At 39.0% G+C, this 14,803-nt stretch overlaps 1 protein-coding gene across 1 annotated transcript in view; it reads left to right on the top strand.

Moving 5' to 3' along the window:
• Positions 1-774: 774 nt before the first annotated feature.
• Positions 775-14,803, top strand: part of LOC140140810 (uncharacterized) — a 30,248-nt gene continuing 16,219 nt past the window's right edge. Inside the window, exons 1-2 of the mRNA XM_072162569.1 lie at positions 775-787; positions 2,673-2,783. Of these exons, the coding sequence (XP_072018670.1) occupies positions 775-787; positions 2,673-2,783 (124 nt within the window). The remainder of the gene's footprint in view (positions 788-2,672; positions 2,784-14,803) is intronic.

Genomic DNA, 14,803 nt, shown 5'->3' on the forward strand with positions numbered 1-14,803 from the left:
CCGCTTTTACCGTACGTCGGCTGAGGCGAAGAAGGGCAGGCATTGTTCTCTTCAATTTGTAGCGACTTTCCTACTTTTGATAGGTAATTAAATTTTTATCATTATTATGCTGTTGTTGTTGTTGTTGTTGTTGTTGTTGTTGTTGTTGTTGTTGTTGTTGTTACTGTCGTTGTATTTTATCATTAATATGTACGAGTAAAATCGTTTTTGTTTTCCTACTTAATTTTTAACAAAATGTACATTGATAAAAGATTGTTTATACTCGATTGCAGACTGATTGCGATGCACCGATTTTGGAAAGGGATAGGCTTTTCGCTTTTGCATTAAACTTATCATGGCGATTGCGATTGCAGACAACAATTCAAATATTAAAAAGGACACAAAATACTTTTTAGAACATCCATTGCTGTCAATAAATTATTGCTTTGATTTAATTCATCTCCGAAAGTTAATGATCGACAAAGGTAAATTAATTAGCGAAATATTAGATCTAGTTGATAGAAAATGATTGGTGGATGCATTTACGTGTTGAGATTTCTTCAACTCGCAAAAGCGACGTCGTTTTTGCCTCAGCAAGTTGTATCGATTGATCGGCTTGACACTCTGAAACTACGAAAAGTAAACGCTGAGCATGCGTGAGAATCGCTTTTCTGCAAAAACGGCCGAGTATAAATTTAGCTTGACGCTCTATGATAAGGCCAACAAAATAACTGGCTGTGATTCCCTCCAGATGGTAAAATGAGTTTTTTTCTTCTGAGCATTCATTCTAGAGACATGCCCCAAGAAGGTAGGTATGGGCAAATAATATTACAGAATAAGCATTAAATTGCATTTCAACATTAAACTTGTCAAAATATGAAAGTGAAGAAAATATAAAATTATGGTCGATATTCATTTGTACAGTAAAACATTTTTGGCACATGATTCTCGGAAAAATTGGTTTGGTCGTGGAGGGCAGCACAACATTATTTGTGTCTAATTACTAGTACGTATTTTATATTAATCTCTCATTGTGTCTTCCACAGGAAATAATCATCTTGTAGGCTCAGACACATGTTTTACTAGTCGACAATTAGATCCTCTGGAAGGCCGATTACGATCGGCGTTGCCTTTTCAACAGCGCTGCTCCTGTCAGCGAATTCTACCATCCCCTTCAAAAACTCGCCTCTGTTTTTGCTTAGGCTCTGCTCAAGAGTGCATGATGCACTTATGGTCCATGGCAAGCCCGATTCGACCTTTGTGGCATTAAACCCAGTTAACAGGATATTAATCCAGTAAATCGATTCAGTAAAGCAAATAAGCTCATGCATTCGATCACTAACGACAACCAGCTTCGGTCGATTACCCCAGCTGCAGCGTGTGTAAACTCTAATTTGCATAGAGGCTGTACGTGAAATTATTGATTGGCTCCAAACAAAGGATTTGAACCGGTGCACCGTAATCATGTCGCAGTGCAGTCCATTCAATCAAATGTTGTCATCAACCTATTTGATCGCAGTGCATTGTTATGTGTGTGAGACGAACTGTCGCGGTTGATTGCAATCAAACAAACGATGTCTTATTTATTACTTTGTTCCGTGATGAAAATCGTGATGTTTTATTTAATCACTCTCGAAAAAAGTATTTCTTTTGTAGGCCTATTACTTTGTTTTGTGATGAAAATCGTGATGTTTTATTTCATCACGCTCTAAAACAAACGATTTCTTATGTATTACTTTGTTTCGTGATGAAAATCATTGATTTCTTATGTATTACTTTGTTTCGTGATGAAAACCGTGATGTTTTATTTCATCATCACGCTCTAAAACAAACGATTTCTTATGCATTATATTTGTTTTGTGATGAAAATCGTGATGTTTTATTTCACCACGCTCTAAACAATAATTATAGTTAAAATGCATTTTAAGAAAAAAATCTTATTAAAACAGTATGTTGTTTAGAAAAAATGTAGAAAGTGATGATGATGATGATGATGATCATGATGATGATGATGATGATGATGATGATGATGATGATGATGATGATGTCTCCAAAAGTGTCCCGGGGTTTTTCTTGCCCTAAATCGTGCGTATCTATTAATAAGGCACTTCAATAATCAATAATCAGTCCCGTGACGGCCTCCACTAACTAGCTACTAACTTGGGTTATGGGCGCTGAATTTCATGTTCACTGTCACTTACTCATCAGCGAAGTACGACCCTTTGTCAACCACCTACAGTACCCAATTTCGGCATACTATGTAAGAAACTCATCATGATGATCGAACAGAGAGTACTTTAAATGTAGCTTGTATCGTTTTCGTGTGGCATTCTTCAGAAGTGAGCGGTCCGTTTACCAAAATTTTCGGTCAAATCTCCATTCAATTAACACGGGACGTTGGCTAGCTATGTCTTGCCCTCACTCACTATTTTACCAAAGTACGAATATTTCTGAGCATCTAACCTAGCTGTAATTTTAGGTCATGTTAGAGGAATATATTTGCTAGAAGTTTTTGAGAGTACTTTTAATATTGGCCGGTTATTTTTCACACATTGACGTTAACTAGACAATGCCTATTCTTCTAACATGGCACGATTTGTACAGGTCACAGCTCAATGGTGAGAGCACTGTGTATTGTGTATAGGAAAACGGACAGTAACTGCAGTATGGTCCATTTCCTTACTTGGAACCAGATACTCCAAATCCATGGTGGTATGTTGATGATGTAATGCCATTGTTTCAGCGTACGAATTGGTTTACAGATAACTTGCAGGGATTGCTTGGGTGTCCTACTACCGGAAGTGGTGAGTTATATGGACGCCATCTTGGATTATCATTTGTTATGTGACTACATTGAATATTGTTAACAAATCTATTATGACAGGGATATAAAGGGATAGGCATCGTAGCTATTACGTAACACACCGAATGATGTAGTTTAACTCTAGACAATAGGCGCCATATTGCAGGAGGGTTAGAGTTCATAGAGGAAACGTTAAAGGTTAGTAGATTAGGTCACCCAGGCACATCACTAATGTGTTTCACGAGTTGTAATACCGACAGGTAAAAACATTGATTTTGTAAAATTCTCCCGATTTTTTATAATTACTAAATAAGGTTAGTACTTCAAACCATTCTTTGATGAATCTATGCAATATGACGGTAATTTTTGAAATATCTAAGAATCAATCTTAAACATCTTCATGATATTCATTTTTTTGCGCATGGTCAAAGCATGCTCTTGCGCTATCCACAGACTATCCGGTGGAAACTTCAAAGCAACGATCATGCGTTAATATTTACAAAATGGCGAATGATGTAGTTTAAGTCGAACAATAGCGTGACCGGCGTGACGTAGTTTTTGGCATTGTTCCTATAATGCACTTTCACCCTCCTGATTATGATGACTAGCACGACGCTCTAACGCACATCGTCATCATCCCTATATCTTCGTGTCAAAAATTGCCGTGATAGTACAGCGACTCCTCTCGTTTATCAACAGCTACGCATCGCGATTTTGTTCGAGATAGGCCGAGCGACTCAGGCTAAGCATACCATGACTATCATATGAGATACACACAGAGTTTCTATATTCTACACATTATTACGATTTGTGCATGCTCTAGTACCCCATATGATGTTTCTATTACAAGAAAATCGATTTGTTTTCAGGTAAAACCAGGGTTTTGTTTCCAGTACACTCACTCGAAAAGCAGTACACTAATTAGCGGGGCCTTGCAGCTTGCTGTGGATATCTTTACTGCATTTTAGAAGTAAAGATTTTGAAATCCAAAGTAAAAATTGTGATATATTTAATTTTGAGAATTACAATTCTACTTTATAGGTATAAAGGAACACGTTTAGCCCATTCAGTTAAGTTCCAGGTGCAAGCCCTATAACACAATGCATATGTAAACTTTCTTTATCTGTGTCAATAATAGAATATTGATTTCAACGGAGTATTGAGCTGTATGGAAATTTTTTTTATAATACAAGGTGTTGACACTGTGTAACGTGGATCCTGGGTTCCTCAGTAGAAGTCAGTTTGTACCGAAATTCCTTCCTACATAGCGTATTGCATAACAATAGATACAGGGGTCAATCTATCTCCTTTGTTATTGCAAACGTGGGAAGGACTTCGATCAATTGACTTCCGGAGGTCAAATACAAGATTGGGTCACTGAGGCATGTTAGAGCAGAGTAGACGTGGCACAGTGTCATCGCCCCGATATCTTCATGGCAGAATCGCCATGCTAGGTTGAATCCACCGCCACGCATGGCCATTTTGTATCGACCTGTTTAATAGTTTTGAGTCGCATAATGGGCCGAAGGACATCTGACTAAGGCTACTGACAATAGCCCCGATTAGCTCGGTGACTGACCTCGCTGTGTGTCAGTCGATCATGGTACGCCATTATTCATATGCTTTTAGATTACCTCCACGATTGGCCTATACACTGCGCTATATAATTCGGCACATATAAATCAGAATTATTGTCAGTTTTTGACTCAAGACGCAAGCTACTCTCTGCAAGACGCAAGCTAACGACTGTCATATATGTTCAAAATATATATTCAAGTGCACGGAACCACATCTGGTTTCTTTATACGAAATCATTTACGGGAGATATTCATCATTTTCTACCCCGGTATCCAAAGATTTTCTTCTCATATCAAACTCGTGCATAGCAAATTCACGTGTATCGATCCCGGGTATTTATTTTAGTATCTCTGCTGACAAAGTAATTATTAGCCAGGCGATGTCGGTGTGCGTGGTAGAATATTGAAATCTCTAGGTATTGGGTTCGAATGGTGTTCGTCGTTTTCCTAGCGGAAGTCATCAAAACTGCATATTATAGCAAGTATGTGAGGTCATAGAGCCATTCTAACCTAATACATGTACCAATTACTCCGATCTGCTCCAACGTGTGCTTCTGTGGTTCAATTGGTATAGAGCAACGCACTGAAGAGTCTATTGTTCTATCAGTCTGCCGCCTGGACAACCAATTCTTTAGAAATGCTTAGTCGCGCTAAAAGTCGATCGATACATGTAAAAATCAGCACAATTCAGAGATACACCGTTTTGCTATGAAATTAATTTTCTCGGTCAAATATAAAGCAATATTTTTTTTTCTTCAGTAATGTCAGTTAAAAACTTGGTGCTTGGATATACATTTTTTTAAATCCTGGTGTTAAAATTAAGCATCAAATTGTGTCTTTTAGTGTGATATTTTTGATTTTTATAGGCCTTGAATTCGCCTGCGAGCTTTTTACGGAATTCATGTTTTAGCGTCTCAAACTAACATAGTTTGCTAAAGAAAGATATTTCCCACCTCTGTAAAGCACATCGTGTGGGTCTATATGTTATAGTTTTGTCAGAATTTCCGTTTTTGTTTTACCCTTTTTCCATTCAGTCTCCGAAAATGTCAAACTAAGTAAAAGTAGGCAATGGTGAGTACTTTTATCTCGAGAGCAACCAGCTGAAATAGTCGATATTTCCTTTGTTGTTATCCAGGTCAATTTTTCATTGAAAGCAAATTGCCCGACCAGCGATTAAATCCCCAATTGGGTGTTCTGGTTAAACATGATCTGTAGGAGCGCTATAGGTCTGGGAATTTCTTTTCTATATTGAAGTTCTGGCAACACTATAGCCATGCCGGTATTCCTATTAAACCCAGGGATATCGATCCACAATGCTAGTACTAGCCTTTAGATTTCACGTGTTGATTTAGAAATTTTTTCAGCCGACAGTGAAAGATGGTGAAATCAAAACGAAAATTCTGACAAAACTATGATATATAGCTCACGGTGATGTGCTTTAGAAAGTTGGGGAAAATCCTTCATTAGCGAACTATATAACTTTGAAAAGCTAAAAGGTTGATCCAAGAAAAGCTCGCGGGCCGAGCTGAGGCCTATAAAAATCGAATATCTTACACGAAATGACTGAATTTCAGGCCTAAGTTTAACACCAGGATTTAAAAAAAAATCAGTATCAAGCATTATAGTTTTTCCAGCCATTTACTGAAAAAATGAAAATTATTGCTTTTCATTTGGCTGAAAAAAAATTTTACACTGAAAAGGTGTAACTCAAAATTTTGCTCATTTCAACACCAATTTCGATCGTTTGTATTGCCTCATTAAATGACTGAGTGAGCCTTGCAGAACAAAAGAATCGGTTGTGCAGGTAGCTGACTGCTATTGTGTCCGATTTGAGCGCTGACATATTGGAAAATGTTGCCAATCAATATTAATGAAGTCGTGCGATCGACACCTACAACTGTTCAATTGGGCGACTTTATTGTTAGGTACTTTTATTCATACATTGGGCGTATCGAGCTGTATCGGTTGGTCTGCAATTATATTTAATATAGTATTATAGGCCTACAAGTATGATTTGCTTTGCTTTATTGATTGATTCAGAAATAGTATGGCTATATGCTTCTCGAGTTATCAGCAAATATATCACATTTGAGGTCCAGGGTAGACTCCTATATACGCGATGCTCATGTAAAATACTATGGTAGGCCTATACATAATAAAACACGATGTGGACCGCGGCTAATGTCCTTAAAAATACTACAGTAGGAGTGATATCATAATTACTTCAAATCCTTATATGTAGACCTATTGACAAACAATGTAGACAACTTACTTGTGTAGATTCTTATATCCGCCACACAGAGCGCATACTTTGCCTATGATGCTGAACTGTCCGTAGCGAAATGGTAGAGCAAAGCGTGTTCACTGAGTATAATCAAATGAGCGCCCAAACCAATTTGGGCGCTGCAATAGGTTTGTATTGTAGGTGAACCTCTGTTTTGTGTGCATGCGACAACTCACGCACACCCTTGGGATGGACTAGTACAAGAGGTACCTCTCGTTCGTATAGGCGCTTTTACGTGACTTTCGTTTCATCACTTATTGACAGTAGCCTGCCTATTATAGCGTTAATACGCTGGTCAGGTCAGTTACCGATTTAATGGCGGAAGCCCTTTATCTCGAACAAAAGGTACCTCTCGATGAATAGCGTGTCGGGAACTCCAATTGGCACAAAGGAACAATAAGCGTTACATACTCTATTTCTTCTCCTTCCTATATAAACTCCTTGGTATAGAGCGTCGTGTTAATCCCCCCGAGTGTTAATCATACGAAGGTTCCGGTTCGATTCCAGTCAGATGCATTGGTCACAGAGTATTACCAAGGGGGTGACACTAAATTCACGGTTGTTCTATTAGCAACGCAAAACCTTTCCGCTGGTTTACTAGCTAGAAAGTGAGGCCAGTTATCGATCCGTTATGAATAATTCATGTTTGACCCCTTGGATCATGTTAATTGATATTGGCAAATAACAACGTTGTTCGTTTTGCGAACTTTGCCTGTTCAATGAGAGTATAGCACGCCCCCAATACATCTGGGCACAAACCAGGCGAAAACGATCCAGTTTAATGAAATGGCGGACGGGTATTCCCATCAGGCACCAGTGATATGTTTTTTCAAAGAAAGTCTACTAATTTGATATGAAATGACATTTTGCAATAGTAAAGTCAAAATTAGGACTTGCTGTCAATAATATGAAGGAAATATGTGACAGAGGCAAGGTGTGAAATACAAGTAGTATTTAAGTTATAATAACCTTTGATACCCGACCTGACCTTCCATCATGGCGCCTTATTCGTCTTATGTATTTCTATTATACTCTCAAGTAAAATAAAATACCAATCTGCACAAAGCAGACAGAATGTTACTTGGCTCCCAGCATGAATTATTGATTTTATACGGAGGTAAAGAAATTCACAGTGTATGTGCAAGCCGTGCACCATACTCCAAATATTTACGGTAAATCTGAATAGTGGTCACATATGACAATCATATCATGTGTTCGGGAAATCACGTGGCAACATTTTAAGATTTCAGGCTTGTTTACTAGTTAATTGCCATTTGTACTCTTTATTATTTATCTTTGTTAATTAACATGTATTTTAAATGCTGATAAATCGTGGTTGGCTGCCCATGATATCTGTTAAATTCAATGTTTTATGAATATAATTCTACCACGCAGAGGGGGTTACGCAGCAGAATTTCACATCACCTGACTTAGCTAGATTTCGAAGCTCTGCTCTTCAAATTCATGTAAATTTCAAAGTTTATACATTTAATATATTTAATATGATACTAATTTTTTGTTATAACCAACTGGTACACGAACAACAACAACAACAACAACGCACTTATATAGCGCCCAACACCAAAAGGCCTCTGGGCGCTTTACAAATGATAAAACTTAAAATTACAACCTTAAAAGTACATCTTAAAAACTACCAATTAAAAACCAGAAAATTATACACAAAAGCAGCAAAAATATTTACAACGGATTGTCAAACAAATAAGTCTTTAAAAGTCTCTTGAAGATGGCGAGACTGCCCGCTTTCTGGATGCGTGCAGGCAGCTTGTTCCACAAAGTTGGCGCGGCGACGGAGAATGCCCTTTCACCATAGTAGGCCGTCGAAACCTCGCGACTGGGCGGCACATTAAGAAGAAGTTTTGAGTTAGACCGAAGAGTGCGTTGGGGAACATGAACTTTGATGAGATCAGAGATGTAAGATAGTGCCATACCATGGAGAGACTTATATGTGAGGAGAAGAAGTTTGAAGACGATACGATCCTTGATTGGAAGCCAGTGAAGCTCACGGCGAAGAGAGGTGATGTTGCAATCTTTCTTGGCACAGGTAACAAGGCGGATAGCACAGTTTTGAACACGTTGAAGTTTTGCGAGAGTTGTAGCAGGAAGTCCATAGAGAAGGCTGTTGTTGGCATCCAGACGCGAGGTCACAAAGGCATGAACAAGGCGTTCGGCTGTTGATCTGTCAATATACTTCCGAATCAGGCCAATCTTGTGGATGGCATGGCAAGCAGAGCGGCATACATTTTTAACGTGAGTTGTAAGAGTCATATGATTGTCCATTACGACACCAAGATTTCTTGCTTCCTTGACAATGCTAACTTCAGACTGGCCTATGGTAAGAGATGAAATCGATGGCGTATCTTTCACAAAGCGCGACGACATATGAACAATTTCTGTTTTGGTGTCATTCAACAGAAGGTTATTGCACGTTGTCCAGGATTTTACATTACGAGCACAATTTTCTAGCCTACTCAACTGGCCAGGCATTTCTTCCAGGGTAAAGTCAAGATACATCTGACTGTCATCAGCGTAGAACATCGCGTCGACATTATCATCACCGGCGATAACATCCTCTAACGGAGCAGAATATATGGTGAAGTCAAAAGGGCCGCTCACTGACCCCTGAGGAACACCACAGTGAAGGACGTGATTGGCAGAGGAACTATCACCTACAGCAACATATTGCTTGCGATCAGATAGGTAGCTTTCAAACCACTGTAGCACACTATCGCGGATGCCATAGCGATCCCTCAGCCGCCTCAGAAGGATGTGATGGTCAACAGTGTCGAAGGCGGCCGAAAGATCAAGCAGAACCAGCACAACGTTTCTATGATAGTCCAGTGCACGAAGAATGTCGTTGTGCACACGGAGTAAAGCAGTTTCTGTAGAATGGCACTTCCTATACGCGGATTGCAACTTTCTATAGAGACCGTTTTCCTGCATAAAGTCTTGCACCTGTGTCACTACTGCACGCTCAACCACCTTAGAGAGAAATTTCAGGTTGGATATTGGCCTATAATTGCTGAGATCTTCCGGATCTTTGCCAACCTTCTTTATCAATGGTGTCACACGCGCAATTTTATAGGAAGATGGAAACGTTCCCGATTGCAGCGACAGATTGACGATCTTAGTGATACACGGCAGAAGCTCAGGAAGACACGCATTTAACAGCCAGGTCGGAATACAGTCTGATTGGCAAGACGACGATGGAGCTTTCATCACGATAGTGCGCACCTGTTCCTCAGATACCCTAGCGAATTCGCAGAAGGTCGATTGATGCAGAGGTGTTTCAGGAGTGGAGTCCGTACGCGAGATGTTATCTAGCTTGTCCTTTACACGCTCAATTTTATCACGAAAGAAGTTGGCGAAGTCGTTAGCGAGTTGCTCTTCATTATCATGAGAAGGAAGTTTCTTAGAAGTGTTGGACGAGCAAAGTTTGTCTACTTCGCGGAAGAGCTGGCGACTGTCAAGGTTGGAGAGCTTAGACTTATGATAGTTAGTCTTAGCCGTATCCAAAAGATCTTTGTAGTTATTACATGCATCACGAAAAATCTGCTTATGAACTGTCAGGCCAGATTTGACATATTGACGCTCACACCGACGCTTTTCACGCTTAGCAGCACGGAGCTCGTCGGAGTACCATGGCGCATGAGGTCTTAAAGTGATGCACTTAGTTTGCTCCGGAGCATGGCGTTCTAGGAGTCCAGACATAACGGTGTCAAATTGTGTACAAAGCGAATCAATTTCGTCTTTGGGATCGGTAACCACAGGCGAAGTAACAATATCCTGTTTGAAATCTTCAAGTTGGATTTCGCGCAGCTTACGGAATGTCACAGTCCGTTTGGTGGCAGGTGGTCGTGACATATTCAGAAGACATTTCACTGCGGCGTGATCAGAAGGCAAACTCGCGTCCACTTTGATGTCAGAAGCGATTGAATCAGAGGTCGTTGTGATGAGAAGATCGAGCAAATGACCATTCTTATGAGTTGGGACCAGGACATGCTGCTCAAGAGAACTGGACTCCAGAAGATCTCTCATAGTGATTGCATCGCGATCATCGTGAACATCCATATGCACGTTAAAGTCACCACCGATCACAACGGGAGTAGTTATAGTAGACACAGATTCTACAAGCGTGGAAAACTCAGTGAAGAACAAACCAGAATTCAGTTTATTCACTTTAGATGGTGGTGGTCTGTAGATGGTCAACATGCGAACAGCCGAAGAGTTTGAGGAAACAGTCAAATCGATATGCTCGAATGATTCGAAACTAGGTGGTGTATTGACAATGATCTTGAAGCCTTTCCGAAGCAAAACGCCAACGCCGCCTCCACCTCTGGTCAACCGAGGGATATGGTGGAATTCATGATCCGGAAGAGCGTTTTCCAGGTCTGATAACAGACGGTTAGTTTTAGCATGATCAGGTTTTAACCAGCTCTCAACTATTGCAAGGATATCAAGCTTGTTAGATATAACAAAGTCAATAATTGATGGAACCTTAGCAGGAGCTTTCATGGACCGAGCATTCCAAACAGCGTATTTAGTAGACGGCGAACACGGGTTTTGTTTTGGAACACCCTGTAAATTGAGCAAATTGACAGTTCTAGCTTTTTGATGTGTTTTTCCGTTCATATGAGATGTTTCGATATTGCGGGACTTGTTAACACCTGCACGACAGCCGCGTCGCTTCGCAGTAATGTTTAATTCTTTCAGTTTCAAAAATGTTTCATCATTCAAACGATACAAGTTCTTATTATTTTTGATATGCTTTCCAATGTTGAGCAGCACTTTCCTACTGTACGTAATTGGACGCATTGTGATACAATATAAACAAGTGATTGGCCGGTGATCAACTTCGCAAAAGTTCTATACAGATGAGTGGCAAATTGAACACAAGGTAATCGATCAAAAATCGATCCAGAGACGAAAAATATAATGTGCTTTGATTACATGGCAACGCAATGCAGTCAGTAGAACTCATATATGGAGATCCAAAAAAATGTTCAAAACGTAGATCACAAATGTTCCACTAGCAAAATTGATGAACCAAAAGTTACTTGAGTACTTACGAAATGTTCCAGTGTAAAAATTATGACAAAATTCGAAGCAAAAGATCATAAAAGAAGCAGGTTTTTGGAGAGCTATTTTCTCTCGCCAGCTGCCGTGTAGGGCGCCATTTAACTACGTTCGAAATATACTAGCTTTTTACCTATACAGAAAGGTGATTATCAGCCTTCACTCAGCATATTGACATGCCCGGCATATGCAGCCATTCTCCGTCTGGATAACATGACTGTCGCCCTCAATACGTCTGGGCACAAATTTAAATAACAATACGCTATTTACATATCAATGTGGCCTCATGCTAATTAAAGCTGCCCCATCCAGGAGTTCATCTATGGTATTACCAGGGCTATGACACTCAACTCATTTGCATAGCAAAATGACCCGTCTCCTCTGCAGCCAATTTGGTTCCGCTCCATCGAAATCAAGCTGGTCACGGAGGAGACTACCCTCCTTTGTGTTTGTTCATTTGCGTATGGAGAGCCCTTCTTGGAGTCCGTAATGACTTAGGCTACGCTCTCAGCTAGAGTCCGACGCTGCATTGCACTAGAAATACCTTTTCTGTGAAATCGCTATAGAGCCAACCAGGAACACGTATTCGTTTTGAAAATATAGCATTAAAATTAGTATTACCCTTGTGGCCCCCGTGCAGTGGAAAACCTTAATTCTTTCATTAAAAGGAAATGAAAATTAAAAAAACACGGATCTACCAGTCCACCTATAAAATGGGCACAGCAATTTGTCTCAAATATCAGCTGAAATATGAATGAATTTTAAGACACATACGGGATATGATGAACATTGACCTGACGCCATGATAGTAGGATCTATTAGTCGTTTTATATACAATGTATATACCGTATTGTCATAATACCAATATTTGTCATTATATATAATGAGTAATATTTAGCAACGTAAATGTGCAGTTCATATGCACAAACGAATACTGATCTTTATGATATTCAGGTTTTGTACATCACATATAACATGTCACATAGGAGGTCATACGTGTTGACCTTCATCTATTGTATTTGTTCATCTGTGTATGGAGAGGATTAACGCCATTAAAACTCCATCAGTATTAGGGCGTAGTTCAGTGAACTCACCGTATTGCTATTCCAATTACTTTGATAATACAGATAATAATGTATTAATGGGTCGAGGCGATTGCATTGAAAAACCTAATAAATTATTCATAACAGTTACGTAATCAGTCGATAGTGCGGACACTCTTTACTTGCAAACCATCAAAATTCGTAATCTTTTTGCGTTGGAAAAAATCCACGTGAATAGAGTGTCCTCTCAAATGTAATATCAACTCTCTGGTAAAAGATTACCGTTTTGTTGTTATGATAATCTAATCTTTTGATTTTGTAAATAAAATTAGGGGTCTAATGTGGTTTTAGGATGCAAACTGGAACAATCCAATGCCTTGTCAAAATCATTTGCTTCAAAATGGAGTTCGGATGCACTTCGTAATACAACTTCCGCCACTGCGGGAAACCACATGCACAGCAGAGCACATGGCCGATATCAAAATCGATTTTATGTATTGTGTATGTAGGCCTATTCATAGGACCCTCGTATTAATTGTCTCTATGCGCTTGAGAATTCAACAATATAAATAATGGTAGCTTTATTATAATACACATAAATGTTTTAAGCAGATAAAATTCCAAAATATGATGCAGTAATGAAGTTGCGATTTATTAATATTATATGTATAAATTTTCACGATGACACTATCAAGTTCTTCGTGGTCGAGCGGTCTAAGGCGCTGGACGTATGGTATACGTGATACTAGCCAAAGCGGTGAGCCGTGAGTTCGAACCCCGCCTCTGCCAAACTTTAAAAGAATTAAAATTAAAATTTTACTTTTTAAAAATTTCATATTGGGGAAATGTGACTGGGAGAATTTATGTATGGCGTGGAGTGGTGTGACAAAAAGCTCAATATCGAAAAGATAAGTATTCGTTTGTGCATGGAGGTATATAAATAAATGGAGAATGATCCAGCCAAGCCTCTTTTGTACTACGTTGGTTATGACCAATTATTGTTGAATAGGCAATTTCAGGTTTATATTGATTATGCTAAGCTGATTACATTGTGAAGTCTGTTTCACTGGCCATTGATTTCAATGGGGTAAAATGAAGTTTATACTTATTGGAAATTAAGTGCTCATGTTTCATAAAATTTTGATATCAAAATATCATGCTTAAATTGCATCAAGAAATCAGTCTTTTGAAAAAAGAAACACCTTATCTGTTGTCATCTTGTGACTCCCTATATTTTGGTCATGAAAAATTGAATTATGACTTTTTTTTTTATAAAGTTATGACCCCCCGTATATTTGGAACCCCTCCCTCCAAAGAAAATGATAGCCTCCTAGTAATATTAATAATCATTTAGGCCTAAATACTGATAATTATTTATTATACAATGAGAAGTTTAATGATGATGATTTAGGCGGCCTATACGATTTCATGACAATAGGCCTACAGAATTAAAAGTTCAATAACATGACATATCCGTCATGGCACTCAATCAATTTGACCTGAAGCTTCAACCAAAATCACGATTATCATACACTAAACTATGAGAAACTGTTTAAACAAAGTATATAGGGCCTATACATTCCGTAAATCAATTTCTCTCTAGAAAAGATTGTCTGATCATCACTTTTGCTTGAATTCCGAAGTACTTCCGGTAAATTTTGCTCGCTCGTGACTCAAATGGCCCAAATTGGCCCAACATAATTGTTTCACAATCGGAAGGTAAAAACGTTTTGCTTTCATTTGCACTATATTTGAACTCCCTCAGACCCCCTTAAAAGCTTGATATATGAACATGAAAACTAAGTATATTTGTCAAGTTACGGCACAACTAGTGTAGAAAACAGTTTCATAACTTGAGAACAGAACATCCGAATTTCTTCGGGTTTTCGCACGATCATACATTAAAACTATAAGCTATCAAAACTGGTGACTTTGAACTAGCTGATTGACTAGCTGACGTCATTATACAGTCTCTTTTACAAGGCTTCCGGTACGGGTCAATGTAGGGTCAATTCCTATGAGG

This window comes from Amphiura filiformis, chromosome 2 (assembly GCF_039555335.1).
Source record: "Amphiura filiformis chromosome 2, Afil_fr2py, whole genome shotgun sequence".
NCBI classification, from domain to species: Eukaryota; Metazoa; Echinodermata; class Ophiuroidea; order Amphilepidida; family Amphiuridae; genus Amphiura; species Amphiura filiformis.